This window comes from Phodopus roborovskii, unplaced genomic scaffold (assembly GCF_943737965.1).
Source record: "Phodopus roborovskii unplaced genomic scaffold, PHOROB, whole genome shotgun sequence".
In the NCBI taxonomy this organism is placed as follows: Eukaryota; Metazoa; Chordata; class Mammalia; order Rodentia; family Cricetidae; genus Phodopus; species Phodopus roborovskii.
This window is the reverse complement of record NW_026126410.1, coordinates 18,980,218-19,005,513: the sequence shown is the minus strand read 5'-3', so window position 1 is coordinate 19,005,513 and position 25,296 is coordinate 18,980,218. Positions and strand designations below refer to the sequence as shown.

Below are 25,296 nucleotides of genomic sequence, written 5' to 3'. Positions count from 1 at the left end.
AAATCCAATTTGACCTTAAACTTGTTATACAGCTGTGGCTGGCTTTGAACTTATCCTCCTGCTGCTCTGCCTCCCAAGTGCTGGGACATAATTCTGACTTTGATTTGGTATTAGCCAGAAGTGAAGCTCAAGATATGCAAGTTGAAAATTCATTCTCATATGTCTGTATAGACAAATAATATTCTGACAGTACTGGGTCAGATATATATCAGAGGTTACTGGGAGAAGTGTCCACGCAAGGTATCATGTTTTATTTTCCAATAGGCAAATCTGACTGCCTCAAAGCCATACTTGGTTACCTCTGTGGATCAAAAGGAAGGGCCCTGGGATAAGCTGAGATAGAGACAATGGCCTTGTATGCAAGCAGGCAGGAAAGAAGTGGAGGACACAGCAAGGAGCAAAGGTCAAGGAGCAAGACCGACTGTACCATGAATATTGAGAAGCTCCAAGTCTGGGGTTTGCTTCTCCTCTCCTGTCAGGACACCTCCTACCCTGTTCACCTTCCTCTGAGTCTTCTTTCCTTCAGTGATCTCCTAGCAGTCAGCAACAGTCCTCCCCTTCACATATGGAGGTCTGCATGATCTGACAGCTTTCGTTGTTTGGCGGAAGGGATACATCTGGAAAATCTACGTGTGGTTTTTAACAAACTCTGTTTCGTATACTCCTTGATCTTGTCTCATCAGAGCCCTTTATGAAGAGCTAAATGACTTTTCTGTGAATTTTTTTTCTCCTATACACTGTCAATTATTTACAATGCTCTTCATGAGCATACAGCCACAGGTAGGAAGAGAAGATACTTAGGAGTAACAGAACCCTCATGTTCACAGGTAAAGAGTTATTTTTATTTTATGTGTTTGAGTATTTTGTCTGCATGCATGTACATGCACTGTGTGTATGCCTGGTCCTGTGCAGGCCAGAAAATGGTGTCATATCCCCTGGAACTGTTATAGATGGTTGTGAGCTGCTGTGTGGGTGTGAGGAACTAAGCCTGAGTCCTCTGCAAGAGCAGCCAGTGCTTTTAACCACTGAGCCACCTCACCATCTTCCTTGTTTTGCAATTCCTTTTTGATGTTTCGTTTTTCAGATATCAGTTCCCTCTCATCAGTTCTTAATGGTTTTAGCATTTAACCTACATATTTTAACTAGGTGGCATTATATAAGTAATTTATACCTTAGAAGATGGAGGAGAAATTAATATACATGAACATGTACCTTCTGTCAATTTATGTCTTCTTTAAAAAAAGGGGGTGGGGGAAGTGGGGGGGTGTACTGGTGTACACATTTAATCCCAGCACTCAGGACTTGGGGAGGCAGAGGCAGGTGGATCTCTGTGGGTTCCAGGCCAGCCTGGTCTACAAAATGAGTTCTAGGGTAGCCAGGGCTACAGAGAAACCCTGTCTCAAAAACAAAACAAAACAAAACAAAACAAACAAAAAGACTAGGCATGTAGGTCAGTAGTAGAATGCCTGTAGAATGCCTACCATGTACAAGGTCCTAAGGTTCAAGTCCCAATACCACAAAAACTAAATAAACATTAGGTTCATAGATAAAACATACTTACCCCAATCCAGGAATATGCCAATATCCCAAGTATACATTTCATGACAATATATGTACTTGTTTACAACATAAAGCCAGTTGTAGGGTGCACATGTGTATGCCAACACTGAGGCTACTGAGAAGGAAGTCTGCATTTGAGGGTAGCTCCTGTCTCAAAAAAGAAATTATACTTTTTCTGTTGTACTTTTATAATGTGAAAGCAATTACTGATATATGTGAGAAAAATCCTGACTAATCACAGAATTAAAGAAAATAATAAAACTATGAGAGGAAACGAAACAATGAAAGCAAATGTAACTATTTTGAGCCCAGCCCTCCATATCTTTTTGTTTCCATCTGAAAACCCAAAAGTTTCTCTTTTTTCAATAATTTCTCTCTTTTTGCTAGGGAGACAACAAGGCTGAAACAAATAGCTAAACACCAAATTCTCCTATAAGAGAGGAAGACTGCAAAGGAAGAAAAAAAAACTACATGCAGTCACAACCATTTTAATGCTAAAGTGCTCTTAAATTTAATTCATCAAAAATAACTAAAATTGCATGTAAGAACTCCACATAACATATGAAACTTCTTGACATGAACACTGAATTCACCTGCCTTTCTTTGTACCAGGCTGTGTCATTTCAAAACTCCACCAAGAATAGTCTAGCATAACAGAACCTCTGGCTAACAACGGCTCCAGTATTCAGCCACTCCATCACCACCAAGTCAACCCAGTATGACAGGAGACAAATGTGATTTAAAAGAACAAAACCACTTCTTACAAGAGATATGTGGGATAGTAAGTTTCACAATATACTATTATCCCCTAGCCACACACATAGAAACTACAACACAGCTCAATGAAGGAGCTCATATAACCCAAAACACACCCACCACTGAAGTCTCTTCCACTCCCAACTAGCAGGAGGCAGGCAGTGGGGATCGTACAATGTTAGGGAGGACATCAGAGGATTATGAGTGGGAAAAAAAAAAAAAAAAAAAAAAAAACAGGGCAATTAAAAGTTTTAATACACCAGGGATGGCCCAAGCCCGGAAATAATTAGCACTACTATTTCAAGATGTGAGTCTCTAGATCTATGTAACTGCTGAAAAATATATGCATGCCCACATTTAAAACGGTTAAATTTCCCTTCCTCTGGCAAGCTGCTCCTTTTTAAGTAACTAAGTTACTTGGCAATCTCCATTGTTTACAGCTCCTGTGCCTCTTCACTCTATTCATTATGAGAAACACATGAAATTGTACTGGATTCAGAGCAAGATTACTAAAATCTCTGCAAGTGACAATCCAATTCCTGTTTTGGAACCCTAATACAGCAGTCATTTCACCAAACATTATTTACCATTTCATAGGACTAAGCAAGGTCACTGGAATTAACAATGTAACATTATGACTTTTCAAGAAAAATTAGTCTTGCCTATATTCATTTAGTATGTTGGGAGTGTGTGTACATGTGCATTCTACAGTACCTGTGTGGAGACGAAAGGACAAATTCCTGGAGTCAGTTCTCTAATTCTTAACTGCGAGTTCCCAAGACTGAACTCAGGATTGCCAGCAAATCAAGTGCCTTCATTCATTGAATCATCTCACCAGCCTTCAGGGTACTAACTTCAAAGCATCTATCTCATTGATGATTAAAATTGATTGCTTATATTTTGAGATCAGGAAATAAGTCATTTCAGTGCAGAAAATAATAAAAGCACTAGCCACCCCACTTTAGTCTCTTATTTCCAGGTTGCATCTCTTTAGAATTAAGTTTACTAAACTCACAGAGCCCCTTGAACTAGCACACTACCCTATCAATAACATACTAACGAAGAGGAAGACCATATGCACTATACAGTAATGGGAGAAGAGTCACTTATGACTGGGCTTGGAAGGTGAGCAACTACATACTCATTCATCATCACAAGTATGCAATTATTTCACAGTATACTTCAAATCTCTCAATCCAATCCAGCATTACTTTCAAAGGTCAAACAAGCCCAAGCTTAAAATATAATCAGTCTTCCACATTTCAGGAAAATACTTGCCATCAACTTTCCCCAATACTATCTTAAATACTGAATGACTTGCTAGCAATTTTACTTCTCACCCAGGCAAGATAGCACATGCCTTTAATTCCAACACTCAGGACTCAGAAGGCAGAGGCAGGTGGATTTCTTCTGTGAGTTGAAGGCCAGCCTGGTTTACAAATCCTATACAGCCAGAGCTGTGATACAGAGAAACCCTATCTTTAAAAAAAAAAAAAAAAAGATTTTTGTTAAGTTTTGATTTTTAAAACTGCCTCAAGCCTGCAGTGGTGGCACAAGCTGACATCAAGAAAACCACTATACATCCAAATTCTTCAGTATACTGAAGTAAAAAACTAGAAGTCATTTAAGATAAGTCTTTAAAATACAAGTTAATTTGTGTTTTTAAAGTCTTCTTAAAGTATCTGTTATTATATTCACCTGGCTCTATAAACAGGGTGCACTTAAGGTACCAGCACCTTCTCAATGTTCTATCAATTTCATCATTACTGGGTGCACAGCACGGTGCATGAGTCAAAATGGAAGACCAAAGGAACATGAAGAATGCACTCATGTTTAGATTCTTTGGTGATCTATTACACTGAACATATGAATGTTATTTTTAGTTGATACACATAATTATTTCCCATTTACTTTGTCATCTGCATAATCCTATATGCCCTTCAATGTACAGATATAACTTTCAGGGGGCAATTCTGTTTAACCTGGACATACTAACAAAGAAAGTACCAAGAAAGATATCAAAACAGTGGATGATCCAAAAAGCTTAATAGTTACCTTTCAAATCATTCATAAATTGGTTACTTAATAAACATATTTAACTGGTTTGCTTTCCTCCACTATTCTGAGAGGAAGAAAGAAGAACAAGTAATTTTTCCAAACTACACATAAAAATAAGTATTAGGATTATAGATTTAGCACTCTCCTATCATCACTTTTCTAAGTGCAGGTGAGAGTAGACCTAATTAAATGGGATAGAAACACACATCATGCTTTCTCATAGCCCTATTTTCTGGAGCTTGAGCCCTGGGAGGCAGAGCAAGTCACGGAGGCAGGGCAAGTCACAGCAATGGGGCTCCTGACTATAATGTACATTTGAAGTGCTATGAAACACCACCACTCCAATACTTATTTACTATGATTTATGAGACTATATCTCACCATGATTTCACAAGGTTCTGACTGTCTTCTTTTTTAGCCTTTCAACAGCTGACAGTGATCATCTGACAATCACAGAGATGGAAGGTGAAAGTGCTGTATACAAAAAGTATATGCACCACAGAGGTAAAATGACTGAAGCCCAGAGGTTAAACAGCCTGGCAAAACCAGTCTCACATTCAGAGTAGAACTGAATTCTACAGACCCCATCTTTAACACTACGGCTTTCAGCGCCTGCAACTGAAAATTTCTCATAGATTATACCTTCATTTTCACCTGTTGACCTCTTTTTAAAGCTCCTATCTACCATATGCAGTCATATCACATTGTCTTGGGGTGCTCAAATCTTTAACTCTCCATTTAGGAGATGAAACAGTTCAGCAGCAATGAACATACTTAGCCTGTGTGAACTCTGATACTTAATCCCAACACACATTTTCTGTGTGTGTCTCCATTCTCCCTACACAAAAATACTCAGATCATAAATTCAGAGTAACAACTACTAGACATCCATTCCATGGGCTGGAGAGATGGCTCAGCTGTTAAAGGTTGGGCTCATAATGAAAAATATAAGAGTACTTCATGTAGCTGGTGCCATCAGTCACATGAAATTTAAAACTGAACTGCACTCCCCACTGTCCCCTACAAAAAAAAAAAAAACAAAAAACAAAAAAACTTCTCTATTTTATAGCACTATCGATTTGGCTGTCCCACATGATTGCAAGCATCAAAGAATTGTTTTACTCTAGTCTCTTTAATTATATACTATTCTTTTTGCTCATTTCCTTCATCATTCTTTAACTAAAACACCACTTCAGGGGTTGGGAACAAGCTCAATGATAAGAGTTCTTGGCTAGCATATGCAAGGTCCTGCAGTTCTATCCCTTAACCCTAAAAAATTAGGACTTTTATTAATAGAGTATTGGGAGTGCATTCCTGGGTAAAGGAAACCACATAAGTAAATATAAAATTGCATACCACACTTAAGAAACAGCATTCTTCTATGACTCAAGCAAATAGGGGCATAGTTTCCAAGGAGAAAGAACAGGAATGGAGGGAGAGTTGGTGCTTTAGACCAGTAAACTGACCCTTATTTCCTATGAGAAGTGTTCTGTATATGAATGATTGTGCTACACACACACACACACACACACACACACACACACACACACACGAGCTCTGCAAACAGGCTGTAATAGCACAGAAGAAAATACATAAATAAATTATAAAGGGCTCTGTATGTCAAGCTAAGGAATTTGAACTTTATTCTGTACACAAAAGTAAGCCTTGTTTTGCGTGTATTTATTTTTAAACGAACAACAAAAACAAACTGGATTTAAAAGAAAATGATTATGGTTGAGGTACTTCAAAAAAAAGAAAAAAGGTAAAACAAAAGTCTTTTTGTTGCTCAACAAGGAACAGACTATCAAATAGGTATTTCAAAGGTAACTTGAAGCAGTTTGTCAGCAGGACTACATGAATGAAGCGCTTGTCTACAGTTTAAACAATAGAAGATACTGATAGTTCCTAAATATCATAAAGTAGATATACTTTCAGGTGCATAGTTTTACATATTCTAACTTTAAAATAATTATTAGATACTTAGCACTCACTGGCCCTATGGCAGTTGAATGAAGTACATCTAAGCCTCACTGCTTTAGAATTTCAAAGCTTTTATTCTTTGAATTAGGATGAACATAGTAAACAGTTGGTAAAAACTGAGATAATTTAGTACCTGATACAACACTATCAATACATTAGTTACAGCAAAAGTAGAATGTAGAACTTCAAATGCCAGTGAGTTTTACTAGAGGGCATTCTCATCTATTAAGAAAGCATGTGGAAAAGGAGTTGACAGGAAGGAAGAAACAAAAATAAAGGGAAAAAATAGTTCCACAGACTCCTTGAAGGAAATCTGATCGGGAGTGTAGTCATTCCTGGAAAGGAACAGATGCTGTGCAGTCTGACTCTAGGCAAGAAGAAGTCTGAAGTGATTAGGGAATTCAGAGTACAGGTCTGTCAGGCTTCACCTTCTTTTATTTATGTATGTATTTACTTATTTATTTTTTGTTTTTCAAGGCAGGGTTTCTCTGTGTAACAGCCCTGGATGACCTGGAACTAGCTCTGTAGACCAGGCTGGCCTCAAACTCACAGAAATCTACTTGCCTCTGCCTCCACAGTGCTGGGATTAAAGGTATGTGATACCTTCACCCCCCCCCCCCCCCAGCTAGGTGTCATCTTCTTAATAAAGAAACTAAAGTAGCTGGCTGTGCTTGCACATGTTTGTAATCCCAACATGGTGGCCAAAGCAGGAGTACTCTAAGTTCAAGGCTAGCCTGGACCACATAGTCAGTACCAGCCCAGGCAGGGATATACAGCAAGACTCTCCAAAATGGGGGAAGAGGGGAGTTTTAACTTTAAAAAGTGGGTTTTCAATGGGAGAAAGCAAATCAGTTGATGTCCTCCCTCTAAGAGGCCTTTGTTTCCATTTCTGTGGCTAAACCCCTGATGTACTCCTTTATCATTTCTCAGATTATATTTGAAGCCTTCTATATAGCTCCTCTATCTACCAACTTTCTCTTTCCAAAAGCATGGTTTATTCTCCAGACAGCCCACATTTTCTTCCATGTTGACACTGTTTTTATGAGAAGTTTAGCCCTTAAAAAGGCTTCTTTAGTCACAATACACCAGATAATCACATTCTCCCGACTGCTGTTGCACTAATTCTCTTCCTTGCCTGGTCTGTACTTACTGTTCTGTGCCACAATCACTTCTTTATGTCACCTCCAATAAACTGTTTAAAAGGAACATCATCCTTCCCGCTCCTACTCCTCCAGCATCTAATGCAGTTTCTGATACATAATACATTTCTGTCAATGTTTGTTTGGTTTAACTCAAGTGAGCAATTAAACAAATGAGTAACCTCTCAACTAAGGGAAATTAGAAAAAAAATGTTCAAATTCACACTATTTCACATAGCCTTCTTGCTCTTCTAAACACTAACAACAAGCTTGACCATCAATATCAATAATTTAAAAAAATGTAAAACTCAGTGTTGAGTTTCATTTTAATAATATCTAATAGAGAAGTGTCCATTTTCTGGGAATACATTCTGAGCACTACACTAACAGGCTTACTCTAAAGAACACTGTGTCTTTTCAAGCCTGAGTTAGTACCAGAAAGAGATGCACTGTAAAAGAAGTAAAAAGACTATGCTTGCTGTAGAAGTAGCTAACGGAAGCATTTGGGGGTTTGCATTTGTTTTAAAAGATACATTTTGGTGTCCAATACAGGGAGTATTTAATGGTATCAGTAGCAAATTGGGGACTTTCACAAATTAAGTAAAGTAGGTTTCTGAACAAAACTGAAAGTAAGAATTACAACTAACTTTAAGATTTACTAAATGGGTTCCTAAGTCAAAATTAATCCATCAACAATTTTTAATAGAAGCATTCTGTCATTCCATAGCAATAACACCAGTACCAAAACCAAACTCTCCTGGACCTCACCCTCAAGAGACTCATAATACAAGTCAATCATTGTAACTAAAAGCTTTTTGATGTTAGGAAGAAAAATGCTAAGGTTCACGGAGTACAATGTCATACCTAATCCTAAGTACATACAACAAACTGTACTTCTAGCTAAACTTAGTTGGTTTTTTGTTTTGTTGTTTTGTTTTTGTAGACAGGTCTCATGTAGCCCAGGCTGGCCTTCAATTCACAATCCTGTCTCAATCTCCTAAATGCTGATACTACCACCATGAACCACATTGCTTGGCTGGTGATCTCTTTTGAAATGAAAAATATTTTTTCCAGAAACATATTATCTATCAAATGCCCCTTTTCAGATACACCCAATTAATAAAGTAGACTATCTCAAGAAGGAATTCTGATTCCTTGACTGAATTTGTAATAGTATAAACAATAATTTGGGGTTGGGGAGCACACTGTGTCAAAGAAGTACTTGCTGCAAGCATGAGGGATTCAAAACTCAGAGCCTATGTAAAAAAAGTGTTCCTGAGGCAGAACACCCAGGCTGTCCTCTTGCTTCCACATACATGCACACATGTGCCTCTGTATCTGCCCATGTACATGCAAACACACAATCACTTGCCATGCTTTTTTAGTATGATTTAAAGAATCCCAATTTCACTGTAGAGAAGCAACTAATACTAAACGTTACTCATAAACTACAAGATTTTATGCTGCGTAATCAATTAAGAACTACCTTCATTTACCTTTCACTTTCTTACTAACACTTTAAAGTTTTTTACCCCAGTTGGAAAAACCAGGAGGGAAGCAAAGTCAAATAACTTGTCCCAAATCCCCCCCAACTATTTTTGCCCCTGAGATTACAATCCAGAATTATCTGACTTTACAATAGTTATCTTAACTATATATGAATGTCTCCCTTAGGGATTACCTCTATGTACAATGAACATGTTTGTCCACCTACACAACAAAGTTCTCAAAATAATCTGAGTAGGAGCAAACACTGCTGTAGCACTCAGCAAAACAGATATGTGGTTGCTCAAACTTTATCTTTTTCTGTATATAATCCAATCTACAAGCAGCTGTTCTTCAGCTGCAACTCCGACTACTCATTAGTCTCAAATTATTACCTAAGTTTAATTCATGAACTTCTCGTGTGTTCCACAAGCCTTTGAACAATGACATGTTCATCAAAATAACACTTTTCTCTAGTCAACAGTTTCACTATATAATGAACCTAACTCCTTTTTTCCCATAAACTTCCTTATGATTTAGGGTTATTTTCCCACAGACTTCTGTCTCAGAGTTGTGTGTAGCTTCAACTGTACAACTAAGATCTATTTCCAACAGCACATCCAAGCAGGTCTTTACTGTAGGTACTAGGCTCAAGTTTACCTCCGTGCTCTTTTCACACTACTACTTTTCACACTACTTGGATACAAAATAAATCACTGACCTACTGCATAGTTAGCAAAGTGCAATGCTAAATCTCAGGTCGGTATTATGAGCCTCATTAGAATACCTGCTGGAAAATCTACTTTGTGTAAATTTTTCATGTCTACATTATATTACGTTCACAAATTTGCAAAAAAAAAAAAAAAAAAAAAATTAGTTAAAAGCCTGATGTTTCTCTATACTGATTCTCAAAGCTATCCACTGGAAACAAATGTTCCAAATCACTGACTTCATTAATTGTGGTTTCCAGGACTTATACATGGCTGCATTGCATCTTTTGAAAGGGCTTGTTTACTCAAAACTTAACTTCCTGAACTATCAGAGCCAAATACTAAACAACAAATATGTACTCATGTAACTAAATCAAAACTGGTCTTTCAGTCTACACAGGAGTCTTAACAATACAAAAACTGAAACAAAACTAAGAAGGCATTATACTGTCAATACAGAGATGGATGGGTATCCTTAAACCCCACAAGCACCAAATACTTTATTGAGTACAATACAGGGTAAAGCCATCATCGACAACAACAAACGTGTCATGTAGAATGTTTATGTCTTTAAAAAAAAATCCTAAGGCGTTTCACGGATCTCAAAACATGATTCTGTACAGCAGAACTAGTTAGTTACACACTCTATAAACTACAGCGCTGTGGAATAGGACCGACGAAATCTATAGACCAAATCCTGTTTATGGCATGAGGAAGAGAAAAGAATCTTGTATATAGCTACTAGTGCTTCGGCGAGATATTGTGGAATGAACACCAGTACCGTGGCCGGTGACCGAAGAAAGAAAGGCCAATCGCTAGGCGGATACAGGTCTTAAGACTACAACAACCCGAGCTTGCCCTGCAGAGAAGGTGTAAACAAACCCATCTCCACTGCAGAAGGTACACAATGAACCTGCAGCCGAGCGAGGGGGCGGGCTCTAGCCAACTCCAGACCCAGCGGGCCCGGCCGGGAACGGGAAGCAGCAGGGATACATGGCAGAAACCAGACACTTAGCAGTAATCACCGGCTCTCGATTTCACCGCCGACTTATCAGAGCTGCGGCTCCCCGGAGCGCGCGGACAGAGCAAAAGCAGTCACGCAGTCGGCAAGAACCCAGCAGGTCCAGCATCTGCTCCGGGGGACGGGGAGGGCAGGATGTGGTCGCTCTTCCCTCAAACATCCTCCAGTAGCCTAAATAACAACGTCTACCTCCCCCACCTCCTCCCAGGCCGCCCCCGGGGTTCGGGGGCCCGGGAGCGGGGACGGGAGCAAGAATGTCCCAGCGCGGCGGGGGTGTGAGGGGAGTCCGGAGAGCCCGGGCCGCTGGCTGCGGCGGGTCCGTCCCGCGCTCCCGCGCTCCCGCAGCCGCCCGAGGCCCGGAGGGGCTCAGCCGAGGGAGGCGGGCGCGGGGCAGGGGGATGGGCGCGGGCTCGGCCCCTCGCTGCCCCGCCGCGGGTCGCGGACCGGCCCGCCCCAGCCTCGGGCCCCGGCCCCGGCCCCGCTCCGGCTCCCGCGCCTCCCCGGCGGCGCCCCGCGTTACCTCGGGTCAGATCCAGCGGGACGTTCTCCTCGCCGCTGTCATTCCGCCCTGCGCGAAACAGACACACAAGCCGCAGTTAGGAAGCATCGCAGGCCGCCGGCGGCCAGCGCCCAAGCTCGTTTCCCCCCACCCCAGGCCCGGGGCGGGCCGAGCACCGCGGCGGCGAGCACCGAGCGCGCGGCGGGGAGCGAGGGCGGCAGCAGGCTTACCTCGTATTCGGAGGTTCTTCAGAGAGCGGCCGCGGCCGATCGCCGCCATATTGACGGGTTTCAGTCACAACACCGGAAACCTCGCCCAATCGCGCGAGAACCCCTTCCCCTCCCCGCGCGCCGCTCCCGCCCCCCCCCTCCCCACACACACGCCGCGGCAGCGCCCCCGCCCCTCGGCACCGAGACTCGTCCGCGGGCGTGGAGCAACGCGGCGCGGACCCGGGGTGGGATGCGGCACCCGGGGCGCGGAGCTGGGCTGGGCTGGGCGTCCGAGCGCAGGCGTGGTGGGAGGCGCCGTTCCCACGGGGGATTCCCATTGATGTGGATCGGACTCCGCGCGCCGCGGCGGCCCGGGATGCGGGCGGGCGGGCGGCCACCTGCTGAACCGACCGCCCTGCTCGCACTCCCCGCGTGGCTTTGGAGCCCGTTCCCTTACTCATCGGCTAACATTGTTTTATTTAAAAGGGGGTGGGGGAGCGCTGCGCACAGTTAGGAAGGTCGCTTTGATCGTTTCCCAGAACCGCGGTGCTCCAAGTGAACACGTAACATAAAGTTTGTTTGCCACCCACGCTCTGACCATTGAGCTGAGCGGCTCGGCGCTTGATCTTAGGCGAAGCGGCTCTGGCCCTGAGGCTTTTCCGAGAGCGGGCGGCAGGCAGGGTGGAGGTTTGCTTTCGGTCCGCCCGATGCTGGGCGTGAAAGGAGTGCAGAAGCGGGCGTGCAGGGCGCTCGTCCCCGCGCGGAACCGTTCCCCGGCGAGCGCCAGGAGGCCCCGAAGAGGGTTTCCTCTCCGCCTGGAGCCCCGGGAGGAGATTGGGCGCCCCGTCCTGGCTTTTGGTTACTCCTACATCACTGGCTAATGTAGACGTCGTCGTGGACAAATTTTTTTTTAATGCATACACGTAACAATTATTAGTTGTACGGGTTTCCAGAAGCGATTTATTACATACTCATTTGGCCCTTAGCCCAGGAACTCTCTTAAACTAGATTGCTTAAGTGGGGGTATTTTTGTCTCCTCGAATTCCCCATCTCTCCATTCCAAACTTAAATGTTAATTGGAAGTGAAGATCTTGTCTTAATCATTTCTTTTACAAGTGTCAAAACCAAATATCTATTGGAGGAGTAAACGCCTTCGGTTCCTTCTATTACAGTGTTCTAAACAAAAACGGAACAAACAAAAACAAAATCCCTCCAAAAAAAAAAAAAAAACACAAAAAGAAAAGAAATATTGGAGAGACTCCCCTTGTTCATAATAGTGAACAATTGCAAAGAGACTGCAAACAATTAAAAGCCCAAAGGTGCAACTTGAGCAAAATTAGTAGCCATTTACAATGACTATGTTCATCTCATGTACTGATAGTTTCTGGTGTTAGGCAAGCTATTACCAGTTTTCTGTATTAAAATAAATGTTTGAAGTACATGTGAAGTTCAAAGGATCCATTGTAAGATAATTTTACCTACCTGTAGGTACAAAAAAATTCCAGGATGTGTAGCTGAATTATTGTGGGATCACACCTGCATTGTTTTTAGTTCTTGCTTGGTCACCTTCACCTTTTAAGTGATAGTTAACCGAGAACAGTTGTAGAAGCAAAGGTTTTTCTAAGTAAAATAAAAGAGCACCAGGATAATGAACTCAGATGGTTGCTTTCTTGTACCCCAAGTCCACACATTCCAGGTTCCTCAGCTTGAGGTCTGTGTTCTGGCATCTGAGGTTGCGCTTAGATTTAAGGACCTAACACAATTATAAGTGCTTTAAAGAAATATTTCCTGACACTATCAGTACAAGCTTTGATACATGCATGCATGCATACATACATACATACATACATGCATGCATACATACATCATACATACATACATACCTTTCAAATCTCAGTGAAAGCTGTTTACTGGATTTCCAGTCTCAGATGACAACCACAAAGCTTGGGATCTGGCCAGGACATTTAAAAAATTATCTTTCATCTTTCTATCCATCACCATCACTAAAAACAAAAGAGGAGAAATCTGTCAATGAAAATTCTACCAGATTTTCAAATGATCCTTTTGGTGCTATTGTTTATCCCCACCTATTTTAAATTATTTCCTTACCTGTTTTAACTTCCTTCTCTTGCATAGAATTGTATAGTACATGAGTACAACTGATCTAATTTAGTCGAGGAAACTACTATCTTCATAACTTTATGTTCTTATTTGAAGACCAGTATTTACTTGCTCTATCTCCTCTCAGAGTGGGAAACCACACACACACACACACACACACACACACACACACACACACACACCTTTCAATCTGTCAATGAATAGTATTTGTTTCCTTCTACAGTTTCAGCCATTTAGGTGAGCTATGTTCTTCACGTTTGTTTCTGAACTAACACAAGGTCTTAATGTTTGCCTTGGCACTCAGCTAAGAATGAGGAGTTTTGTGCTGAGTTACAGTAAAGAATACATTATGTATTATGTTCATTTTTAAACTATCAATTGTAATTGACCCCAAAACATAGGCTAAATGTGTTTTTTTAAGCCTGGTTGTTTTCTGTAATACTTGTTAAAAAGTTTCCCATGAAACTTGTTTTTTTCCCTTGTTTGTTTTAACCCACCCTTAAGACTTACTCATTTTGTTTACTCTTACCACTTCTGTAATTTTATTTTGATTCTAATCTAGTCACTGTGAATATGACTTCCTCTTCTTAGTTTTCATTTCCCAGTTAGGTTTCGTTTACTGTGTCAATGAATTTTTTTTTCCAATATTAGTCATTGATAAAAAATGTCATTTGAGATGGAGTCCAAGACCACACCTCTAAATGACAACTTACTTGAATTGGGGATGCCGTGACTTCACTGATAGTCACTGTCTGGGTTCAATTCTCTGTCTTGTTGCACCCAGTTAATAATTCTAAAACTATATTTATCACTTTGAGGCACAGTTACCATGCTGAACAGAAACAAAAGCCTCCTTGCCAGGCTCTTGGTTCCTTTTTAATCTATCTGTTTTGCTACATAGGCCATATGAAGATAAAAACAAGCTGAAAACCACAAAGTTTGGTGAGACTGTTTCTTGGTAACTTCTCTTTGTTGTCAAGCCACACATTTAAAATCTAGGTAAAGGCCATTAAAATGACAAACAGTAGAGTCCGTAAGAACAGTGTTAACCATCCTTCTGCAGGTGGACAGTGGAGATCCATCTTGGATCACATCAAAACAAAGTTAAGTTAAAGGATGATTTACACACTTTGGAATTCCTTTACCTTTTATCCTGTCAAAAATAATTATTTAAATTTTATTTTAAATTATCCTGTAAGGCATAAAGGCTCCCTACAAAAGTTTTTATAATAAAAATAAACCTGTGTTGATGAAATGGAAATAGCTATATACTCATAACATCATCTTAGAAGCACACTATGATTTCAGTAGTGATTATGAGGTGCTGGAAATCTCAGTGATATTTTTGTTTTTCTCACTTTATGCTTAAACTAGAGAAATTTTCTTTGCTATTTTAAAATCAGATGGCAAACATTTGCTTACAATACTTATTTAGTTATCACTGAACATATCAAAATTGTTTTTTGTATCACTGCCATTAGAAAGAAAACATTCACACATCCCACTACACATATATATTTACTTAAGTTAAAACATAATGATAAAAAATATTAAAACTTACTGCTTTACTACTAGTAGAGATAGTAGCAGTAGGATCAAACTATTCTTAATTCTTTTCTATGCTTCTTGTTGAACCTTCTGATACAGCAGTTTAAAAGTCTGGTTTTAAAAATGAAATTCAATAAAAATAAAGCCCCACAACAATTCAAGCTAATAAACAAAAAAACCATCCTATTGCCTGAAGCTTTTAAACTATAACCTTGTGGTCCAGTTCATCAGAACTTATACCAAGATTTTGAAAAAGTAATTTAACTAATAAATGTCTTCCTTCCTGGGGTTTGACTAGTTTCCCCAAGAAACTAGAAGAAAAAACATTTCAAAAATTTCAGAATAAGGTAACAAAATGGTTTCAGAATGATTCATCTGAAAGATACTTACACAGGTAGGAAAACAATATTTTTGTCATTTGTAAGAGTGAAAATATGGAAAGCTGTGTGACATATTTATTTTTTAATCGTTTTTAGGAGAACCACAGCACTGTGAAATATAACTGTTCTTTCCCTAACCCAAGCCTCTGTTGAAAGTAATAATGTGCTCAGTTATTTGTCCAGAGGGGAAAGAGTAGATAGCAAAAATCTGATAGGTAGCGTGCTTTTGCAGCCACTAGCCATCACAGGGCAGAGAACATCAAATGTTTGCACAGCACAAAATATTTATTAGCTGCTCTCCTTATCTCAAACTGTGAAGAAATTTAACTGTAGTGAGGGTCTTGATTCTATAAAATGATCAGAGGTTAAACCATCTCTACACTTCCATTTGGATCTCCTTTAAAATTTAATCTACAGGAACTGCTTTATTGATTTCCACAGAGCATTGTTCTTATGAAGGAACTTACTTCTATAAGGATACATGTTCTTTGATCCTTTTTTACTTGGATGGTGCAAGGCTTTGGGGAGGAATTACTTAGATATTTTGGTACTGAAGAGAATTTAGCTGATACCATAAGCTGGCATGATTCCAAGCAGCTATGTTTCTTGCCAACTGTACAGCAAAATTTCCACAGAATTGTTAGATATTCTCTGCCATCGTTTACCAATGGTTCTGCATTTCAGCTCATCAACAGATCTTTTGTTTGAGTGTTGTTTCAGCTATTGTAACAAGAAATACTTCTGAATTCCCTGAAGATAATGTGAGTTTCTGTCTTTGGCTACAAAGAACTCTTTCATTTTGGAAAGTACTGAAGTCAATATTATACAACTTCTAACATAAATAAAAATATATAGATACTATACTCATAATTGACTGGTTCTTAAAAATATTTTACTAATCAGCTAGCTTTGTACTATCATTGGCTAACATTCCATGGGATAATTTATACTTAAGAGTTGAGTAATAATGGATAATGCTTGTAAATTCCTATTCATTTATTGGTAACAATTTTAATCTTTAGATATCAAATTTTACCATTATTGCTTTTCTTTCTTTCTTTCTTTTTGTTTTTGTTTTTTGAGGTAGGGTTTTTCTTTGTAGCTTTGGCTGTCCTGTAAGTCAGTCTGTACACCAGGCTGGTCTTGAATTCAGAGATCTACCTGCCCCAGAATGCTGGGATTAAAGAGGTGTGCCACCACCACCTGGCTGCTTTTGTTTTCTTAAAAGAATGCTCTTAAAACCATCAGATCAGATCTGTCATTTCTGGAAACCCTGTGCTGCGCTTTCATTGTTTTTGTTATATACTTAGTAGTTTCTTTGCAAGATTGATCTTTTTTTTTTCTTTTTAAATTAGATTCTCCGTAACCCAGGCTGATTTTGCATCTGCAATAGTTTTCAACCTCCTGAGTGCTGGGATTACAAACATGGGCCACTGTTTTTAGACCATGTATACATTTTTTGTGATTTATAGTTTTTAACGTTCTCTGTAAATCCACTTGCCTTATTACATAGCCATATGCTAAAGTGGAAGGCTTCTCTGGAACTTCTGGGAACCATGCCACCCCTACCTATTTCTTTATTCCTCCGGTACACCGTATGTGGATTTAACCTACTGACCAAATGCCAGATAAATTGTGAATCTACAGAATATCAGTACTTTACTTTTTCTTGAAGGAAGGAGGCTTAAAAACCTCTTCGAAGCCAGGTGGTGGTGGCATCTTTAATCCCAGCACTCAGGAGGCAGAGGCATGTGGATTTCTGTGACTTTGAGGTCAGCCTGGTCTACAGAATGAGTTTCAGGACAGCCAGGGCTACACAGAGAAATCCTGCCTCAAAACAACAAAACAAACAAAAAGCCCAAAACTCTCCTTGAAAGTCCTCCACAAACAAACAAACAACAACAACAAAAACATAAAAACAAAATAAGGGATTCAAGATATATCATTGGTCATTGACACAGTGCTTGCTTGGGAAACAAAGTCTGGGATTGATCTTCATCAGGGAGGCACAGTACACTAAGATCAGAATAACGAACAATAACCAAACAAAACAGGAAATGTGGGAAGTATCTAGAGGGTAAATACCTACCCTTGGCCTGGTTGACATAAGACTAAGGTAGTAAACAAGGCAGGAGAGCTCAGTTAGGCGGTAGATCAAAGTGAACCCAGGTTGCTAGCGCCCCCTGCCCTCCATCGGCCGCAACTACAAGTTCTTTTGGGAGAAAAGTCTGGCATGTACGGAAAAATTCAATCATCCATCCCCTGACTTGATCAAATAAAGAATAGTTATCAAAATCACAGGGAATGTCACCACAAAACTGACAGAACTATATCACTTCTAGAACAATTTACAGGTAGAATTGAGTGGTATCGACTATAGAAATTCCATCCATGATGGAGAATTGAGTATTGGACTTTCCTTCCCACAGCGCAGAACTGCCAATCTAGATAGAAATGTGAAGCAACTGTCCACAATAGATACTGTGACCTTGAGATAAAAGAAGCAAAGTGATCCACATTCTCTCTGGATTTCTGCCTGGAATTTTTCTTTTTAAACACAGCACAAAGTTGTGGAAACTAGCACAACAAACGGCAGGCTCACTGGCTGGGAATTTAAAAAAAAAAAAAAAAATGAAGTTTGGATGGCGGTGGTGGTGCATACCTTTAATTTCAGAACTTGGGAGGCAGTTTGGAGCCAGCCTGGTCTACAGAGCTAGTTCCACCAGAGCTGTTACACAGGGAAACCTTGTCTTGAAAGAAAAAGAAAAAGAAAAAAAAAAAAAAAAAAAAAAAAGACTGAGATTCAATGATAATGGGTCCTTTTATGTTTGATGAGCAGGATACCAGGAATGAGGGACTTCTGCTGTGCAAGAGACTCAGGAATCTGTACATGAACTCTCTCTTGCTTATTTACTAGAATTTAGAGTTTATAAAGCTTTGGGCAGGGCTCTGGGAAGCTTGGCACTTTACTATTATGTATGTTTTTGAATGATTTTTTTAATATATAATATCTTGGTGTGTCGGGGGCAGGGAAGGGAACTTGCCATGTTAAAAAAGAATTTGTTCTATCAAATTGCTTCGTCTAACCTTAATAAAAGAGGAGGTGCTTAGTCTCACTGCAACTTGATATATCATGGCTGGTTGATATCCATGGTCCATGGAGCCCCACCTGTATCTGAAGAGAAACAGAGGCAGAGAAGTGTCTGATGGCAGGGAGATGAAGGAGAGGGAGGGACTGGTGCCAGAGGAGCAGGGCAAACTTTGGTTGGGATGTAGAAACAACAAAATAAACAAGCCAGGCAGTGTGGCACACACCTTTAAACCCAGTACCCTGAGTTTGAGGACAGCCTGGTCTACAGGCTTAAGTAGACAGTCAAGGCTAAACAAAGAAACCCTGTCTTGAAAACAAACAAAAACATCATGCATGAAACGAGATATTATAATATGGCAAATACTAAAAGCAAGGAAGGATAAATAATAATCTTATTACTTAATTGAGTCAACTCATTGGAGGGCAGAAAATGCCATGCTTGCCCTCAAGCTATTTAATAGATATATCAAATGATTCTCATGTTTAGATAAAGGGAAAGGTCCTATGATAACCAGCACAGAGCCAAAGAAAAACCAATTTAGGGAGCTCACAATTTCTGATTTAAAGACACATTTAAAGCTGCCAGACATTTTTAGAGAATGGAAAAACTTAAATTAATAGCACAGAAAAACATCTCAGAAAAACGTTATAAGCAATTAAATTTTGATTAATATGACAAATATGGTGCTGGATCAATGATATCGAGCTATACCTTAAACCTTACACAAAAATGGAATCAAGATGGATCATAAACCTAAAACTGCAAACGTCTAGAAGAAAACAGTAGAAAATCTTCACAATGTTGCAGATAAGAAACATATCTGAAACATGACTTCAGGAGCATGATTAATACAAGGTTAAAAAGATAAACTTTGATTTTATCAAAAGCCAGAATGTCCCTAGAAAGGACACTGTTGGAATGAAAGGATTGGCCACAAACTCCTAGAAAGTATTGGGGTTGTTTGTTGTGTGTCTCTTTTGTAGCACTGGAGATTGAACCTGAAACATCACATGATTGAGTTATATCCCCAGCCTGGGAAAATATTTTTAATCATATATTTAATAAAATACTTGTATACAAGCTAACTAGAGAGCTCTCAATATTTAATTGTTTTTTCAAAAAGAAAAGGAATTTATAGTATGATGACTATTCTTGATTGTCAACTTGACAATATATGGAATGGACTATAATCCAGAAATAGAGGGAAGGATTAGATATCTGACCCACTTAAGATTTCATGAAATATGAAGAGAAAAATATAAGGCTAAGCAGTAATAGAGAAGCAATAGCGTGTAGGATTTGCCTATGAGTTATGGAAGGCTAGGATAAATTTCATCAATGAAGAAATAAACCAATCTCCAGAAAAAAAGACAAGTGAATGAAGAGCAAGGAAAGAAAACTCATGAATAGAAGGCTCCTTAAGACAGAAGAGGACTCCCAACATAATCATATTACTTGTATTCCACCATCTTCCTCCTCCCACTTAAGACTTAAGATCTCTCCTTCTTCTCTCATGGTCCTCTTTCTTGTATCGTTTATGTCATTACCTATTTATTTTGTTGTTTTTAGCTTTGTGTTTTTGTTTTGTGGGTTTTTTGTTTGTTTGTTTTTGAGATAATATCTCATAACCCAAGCCAGACTCAAATTCCCTACTTAGCTAAGGATGGTCTTGAACTCCAGAGTTCTCTTGCCTCTGCCTCTAAATACTAAGACTATGGGCATGGGAGCCAAGTGTGGTTGTATGTGCCTTTAGTTAACACTCAGGAGGCAGATCCCTATGAGTTCAAGGTCTCCTTTGCTCAATCTTCCTTTGGTGTGACTATCAGTTGACTTCCTGTTGTCTGCAAGATGTGACACTCTCAGCTCTAGCACCATATCTGTATGCTGCCATGCTCCCTATCATAATGATAATGGACTAAACCTCTGAAACTGTAAGCCAGCCTCAAATGAATGTTTTGTTTATAGGAGTTGCTGTGGTCATGATGTCTCTTCACAGCAGTAAGAATCCCTAACTATGACACTAAAAGAAACCAAAACAATACCAAAAGGACTTGCCTGGTTTTTTTATTGATAGTATATGGTAGTATGACACTACCATACCTGGATTTGGTGTATTGTTTTTATTGAAGCAATGGGCAGATTTCTTGTTAATCGGTTGTGGAAAGATTCATATTACTGAATTGTAGTTAATGCTTTCAGACCTGATCCTCCAATTATATCATCTTAATGAGATCTTCAATAACTTCTCTTCTTAAATAAAAATTATCTCCAACCGGCAATTTCCACCCATCAATGACATATGTTAGCTTTTTAGCTGAGTTTATGCTATCAATAATATACACTATTTACTAGTCTTTCTTTTATTTGGGTATGGTCAACTAACTATTTTCTGATCACTGGGATAGTTAAAATGCATTATTTGAATCATCCAGGAAATGTCCTTAAAATGAGAGATGAATGCTCACTTCCATCTTTCCTCCCTTACCACAAAGTAAGTTTGGAATTGGAGTTATGTGTCATGTCCCAGCAATGGTTTACACGTGATGACACGTGTAAAATAGAGTTTATTAATGAAGCTTGTTAGAGACTGAGTGTGCAAGTTTTGTTTTTGTTTCTGTTTTTCTTTTTATTGAGGGCTGAGTCTATGTGAACCTAGCACATACCAAAATTCCAAATTTCCTGAGGGTAGCAAATGTCCATAAATCATATTGTTCATACAATGGATTTGAGCATAGTAAGTGATGCTTATCTGTTCTGAAAAAGGTTCTGAAATTCTCTCTAAATCCAAGTTCCCACCTCAGGCCCAAGCCAGCTTTCCCGACAGTACTTACTGGTCTCAGGGCTGTGTTTGTAACTCTTTTGTATGCAGAGCCTTAAATGATACTTTATTGTCAAACTTAAAGCAGACATGGTGCTAAGAAAAAGTGATTAGATGCTATGTTAGTTAATTTTCTCATCGCTGTGTTGAAAATATCCCAACAAAGGCAGCTGAGGAAGGAAGAATTTCTGGAAGTTGCAGTCTATCACTATAGTAAGGTCACAGTGGCAGAAACTTGATTTAGCTGGTCACATTTTACCTGCAGTTAAGGAATGAAACAATGTTTGCTTCTGTGCTCAGGTCCTCTTCTCCAGAACCCAGGGATTCCAGAACCCAGCTCATGAAACTGTCCACATCTCTAATATCTTCTCCCCACAATGGCCCCAATCTACAAGCTCCTTCTCAGGCCCTCTACAGGCTTCCCTCCTAGAAACTCCATTCCACACTGACTCTGGAGCTCATCAAGCAGACAATTAGGATTAAACCATCACAGTTGCTAGGTGACTAACATCTGCCAATCTTTATAGGGGTGATTATATACCCACTAAGTTGCAACCATTTGCCAGATGTCATCCATTTCTCCTGTAGGTAATAAAAGGTACATCATGTTAGGGAGGAGACATACTTCTCTTGTACCTTCTTGTTTGCCTACAAGGCTAGGAGATAAAATTTAGTCATTGAGAGAAATCTGTAGCTGCCCTTCTCATCTTAATGAACTGTGATTAAAACCAACGCTTTGCAAGGTACAGTATAATGTGTTGGTAATCCACACATGCCATGAGTGTAATCACTATCAACCCAAACCCAGGCCAGGAGGCAACATAGACATAAAAAAAATGGGATTCAACCATGATCTTGTGACATTAATGATATTATGAAGAGTAATGCCTCTTTGAAAATACCTTCCAGCGTGGGTTTTGGTACAGGCAAAGGGTGCTGTTTAATTCTCATTTCTTTCTTTCTTTCTTCCTTCCTTCTTTCCTTCCTTCCTTTCTTTCTTTTTTCCCCAAGACAGGGTTTCTCTGTGTCGCTTTGGAACCTGTCCTGGAACTCACTCTTTAGATCAGGCTGGACTCGAACTCATGGAGATCCATCTGCTTCTGCATCCCAAGTACTGGGATTCTAGACTCTTTTTATCTATTTACTTTTTAAAAAATTTTGTGTGTGTGCACCGGCACACATGGCCACAAATGTGCACACAAGTACGCCATCATACATGTAGATAGAGGGGAGGACAATTTGGTCTGTCCTTCTACCATTTGGGCTCAAGGGATTGCACTCATGTTGTCCATCTAGAAGACAAGTGTCTTCGTCTTCTGGAGCAGCCTTTTTTGTTTGTTTTGATTGTGTTTGTGCCTTTGCTTCTTGCCTTTCTGAGGGAAAGGGCCCAGCGGAGATACAGATAAGCAAAGGATAGTACACTCCACTCTAGAGGGAGATGGGAGAAGGTTCACACAGGTGTGTGTGGGGGTGAGGGGTGGGGGAGCTAGCAGCCCACTGTATATTGTGATATAGATTGTAAATATATTTTATGAGTATGTGTGAGCTTGGTAGAATATTCATGGGGTGAAATGACCCTTTTCTCTTCCCACACCATAGTGCACCAAAGCTCCTTTAGTGCATCTCTTCCCAGGATCCTCTTGAACAGCTCATGGGGCTGGGCGGGGAGGGGGTCTCAACCATGGTGCAAATGATATTATAATACAGCCAATGTTTTTTGAGAATGAGACTGCACATATGGCATTTGGGAAGTTCCTTGGCACCTTAGTGCCTGGTATAATGGGAAGAACTCAAAAGCTGCTTCAAGGAGTTAAAACATGAAAATGCATCCTGATGACCAGGAAACTCAGAGGCCAGGACACAGTCTCAGTTTCTGCAGTTATTTTGTACCTAGTTCCTTGCCTCCTGACCTTGTCTAATACTAGTGGAATAAGCCCTAAAATATCTTTAAAAAATGGAGGCTATTAAAGAACTTTGCATCTTAGAGTAAGTAAAGAAATGCCAGGTTATTTGATGACTATAAAGCTCACAGCCATTAATTTGCTATATTCTTGTGTTAATGCCCTGCTCCTCCCCCCTCCCTTTTTTATGTCTTTTGTAAGTAATTTTTTTTTCCTTTGTTATTTTTACTCCTGATGAGGCTTGATCTGTTTGAAAATTGCCATTTATTTCCTTGGAAAATGGAAGTCAGTTTTTAAAATATTATTCAAGCAACATGGTTACATTTAAAAAGGCCCATAAAAATTAACTTATTCCATCTAGAAAACAGATTTAGAAGTATCAAAACAATGAGCATAAGATATCCAGGCTTGCACTTTATTCTAGAAGGTGATTATGATTAGTGTTATGTGGTCAGACAGACCATGATAGATGCTTACAGTCTTGTCTGATTTGCCATGTTAGACACCCATGAGATGAACACTCAGAAGACAAGGGGCCATTCTAGCTTCCAAGTTGTGTTCTTTGGTGGGAATGTCACCTAAAAGAGACTTTCTGTTATGAAACAATAACAACAACAACAAAATAAAAACATTAATTCAGGATAGGACAGTATCTTAGTTATGTTTCTATTGCTGTGAAGAGACCAAGGCAACTTACAAAAAGGAAGCATTTAATTGAGGCTTTCAGAGGATTGTAGAGCTCATGACAGAGAGCATGGCAGCAGGCAGGCATGCGGAGCCCTGGAGTAGTAGCTGAGAGCTTAGTATGAATCAGAGAGAGACAGAGATGGAGAGAACGATATCTGGGAATAGTGTGGACTTTGTGAAACCTCCAAGCTCCCCCTCAGTGACACACTGATGAGAGATGTCATTCTGTAAATATGTTTCTCTTATTGGTTAATGAATAAAGCACTGTTGGCCAATAGGAAAGCAAGATAGGTGGGACTAGGAGACAAGGAGGATTCAAGGAAGTAGTAGGGAGGAGTCAAGATGTAGAGACTAGAGAGAACAGAGGTCCGGGTCCTCTCTCCAGTAAGATGAGACCACATGGAAATACTTAGATTAATAGAAATGGGTTAATATTTAAGACAGAGCTAGCTAATAAGAAATGCTAGTAACTGGCCAGCAGCATAATATCAAATACAGCTTCTCTGTTCATTATTTGGGGCCGGTGCAGCAGAGGGACAAGACAGGCAGGCAGGAAACTACTCATAACAACATACCTCCTCCAATAACATCAGGCCTCCTAGTCCTCCACAAACAGTTCCACCAGCTAGGGACCAAGAATTCAGGCACACGAATTTATAGAAGCTATTTTCATTAAAACTACCACAGGAACCATAGCTTTTATTTAAATGCATAGCTCATCTCACAAAAAGGGGGGTGGTCCCCTGTATTGAAAAGCTGGGAAGTAGGATGGGTAGTTGCAGCTCATGTGACTTTTTTCCAAGACTATTGGAGAATACTTATGCCCTAGACACTTCCGTAGGTTTTTGCTGTTGTTTGTTTGTTTGTCCCTCCACTCTACCACTACCCCCCTGATTGTGCTATGTTTTGAGATAGGATCTTGCCGGCTGTTTTCTCATGTCTGTGCTTGAGTAATGACTCCTTTGCCTCAGCCTCACAAGTGGTTGACACTACAGGCAGCTTCCACCACACTTTGCTAAAGGCTTATGCATTATGTCATTTACTTGCTTTTTGCTTTTGTGTACTTTTAAAATTATTTTATGTTGTTTTAGGATTTTGTTTTTTTAAAGATAGCGTTTCACTGGATATCTGAGGTTGGTCTCAAACTCTTAATTCTTCTGTCTGTCTTCTGAGTGAAGAAATTATATAGCACTGAATCCTGCTGAGGCTTATGTTTTAAAAGTAAATTGTGTCTATGCAAGGGTGAAGAGTTCAAATGAGAGTGCCCCCCTCCCCCACTCCTCCAGGGACTCAGCTCGGATTCTGTTTCATAGGTGATGTTGCAGCTGAATT

At 39.9% G+C, this 25,296-nt stretch overlaps 1 protein-coding gene across 1 annotated transcript in view; it reads right to left on the bottom strand.

Moving 5' to 3' along the window:
* Positions 1–11,545, bottom strand: part of Rictor (RPTOR independent companion of MTOR complex 2) — a 101,841-nt gene extending 90,296 nt beyond the window's left edge. The window contains exons 1-2 of the mRNA XM_051182506.1: positions 11,439–11,545; positions 11,230–11,277 (exon numbers count right to left, since the gene is read on the bottom strand). Of these exons, the coding sequence (XP_051038463.1) occupies positions 11,230–11,277; positions 11,439–11,487 (97 nt within the window). The 5' untranslated portion in view covers positions 11,488–11,545. The remainder of the gene's footprint in view (positions 1–11,229; positions 11,278–11,438) is intronic.
* Between the last annotated feature and the right edge of the window lie 13,751 nt (positions 11,546–25,296).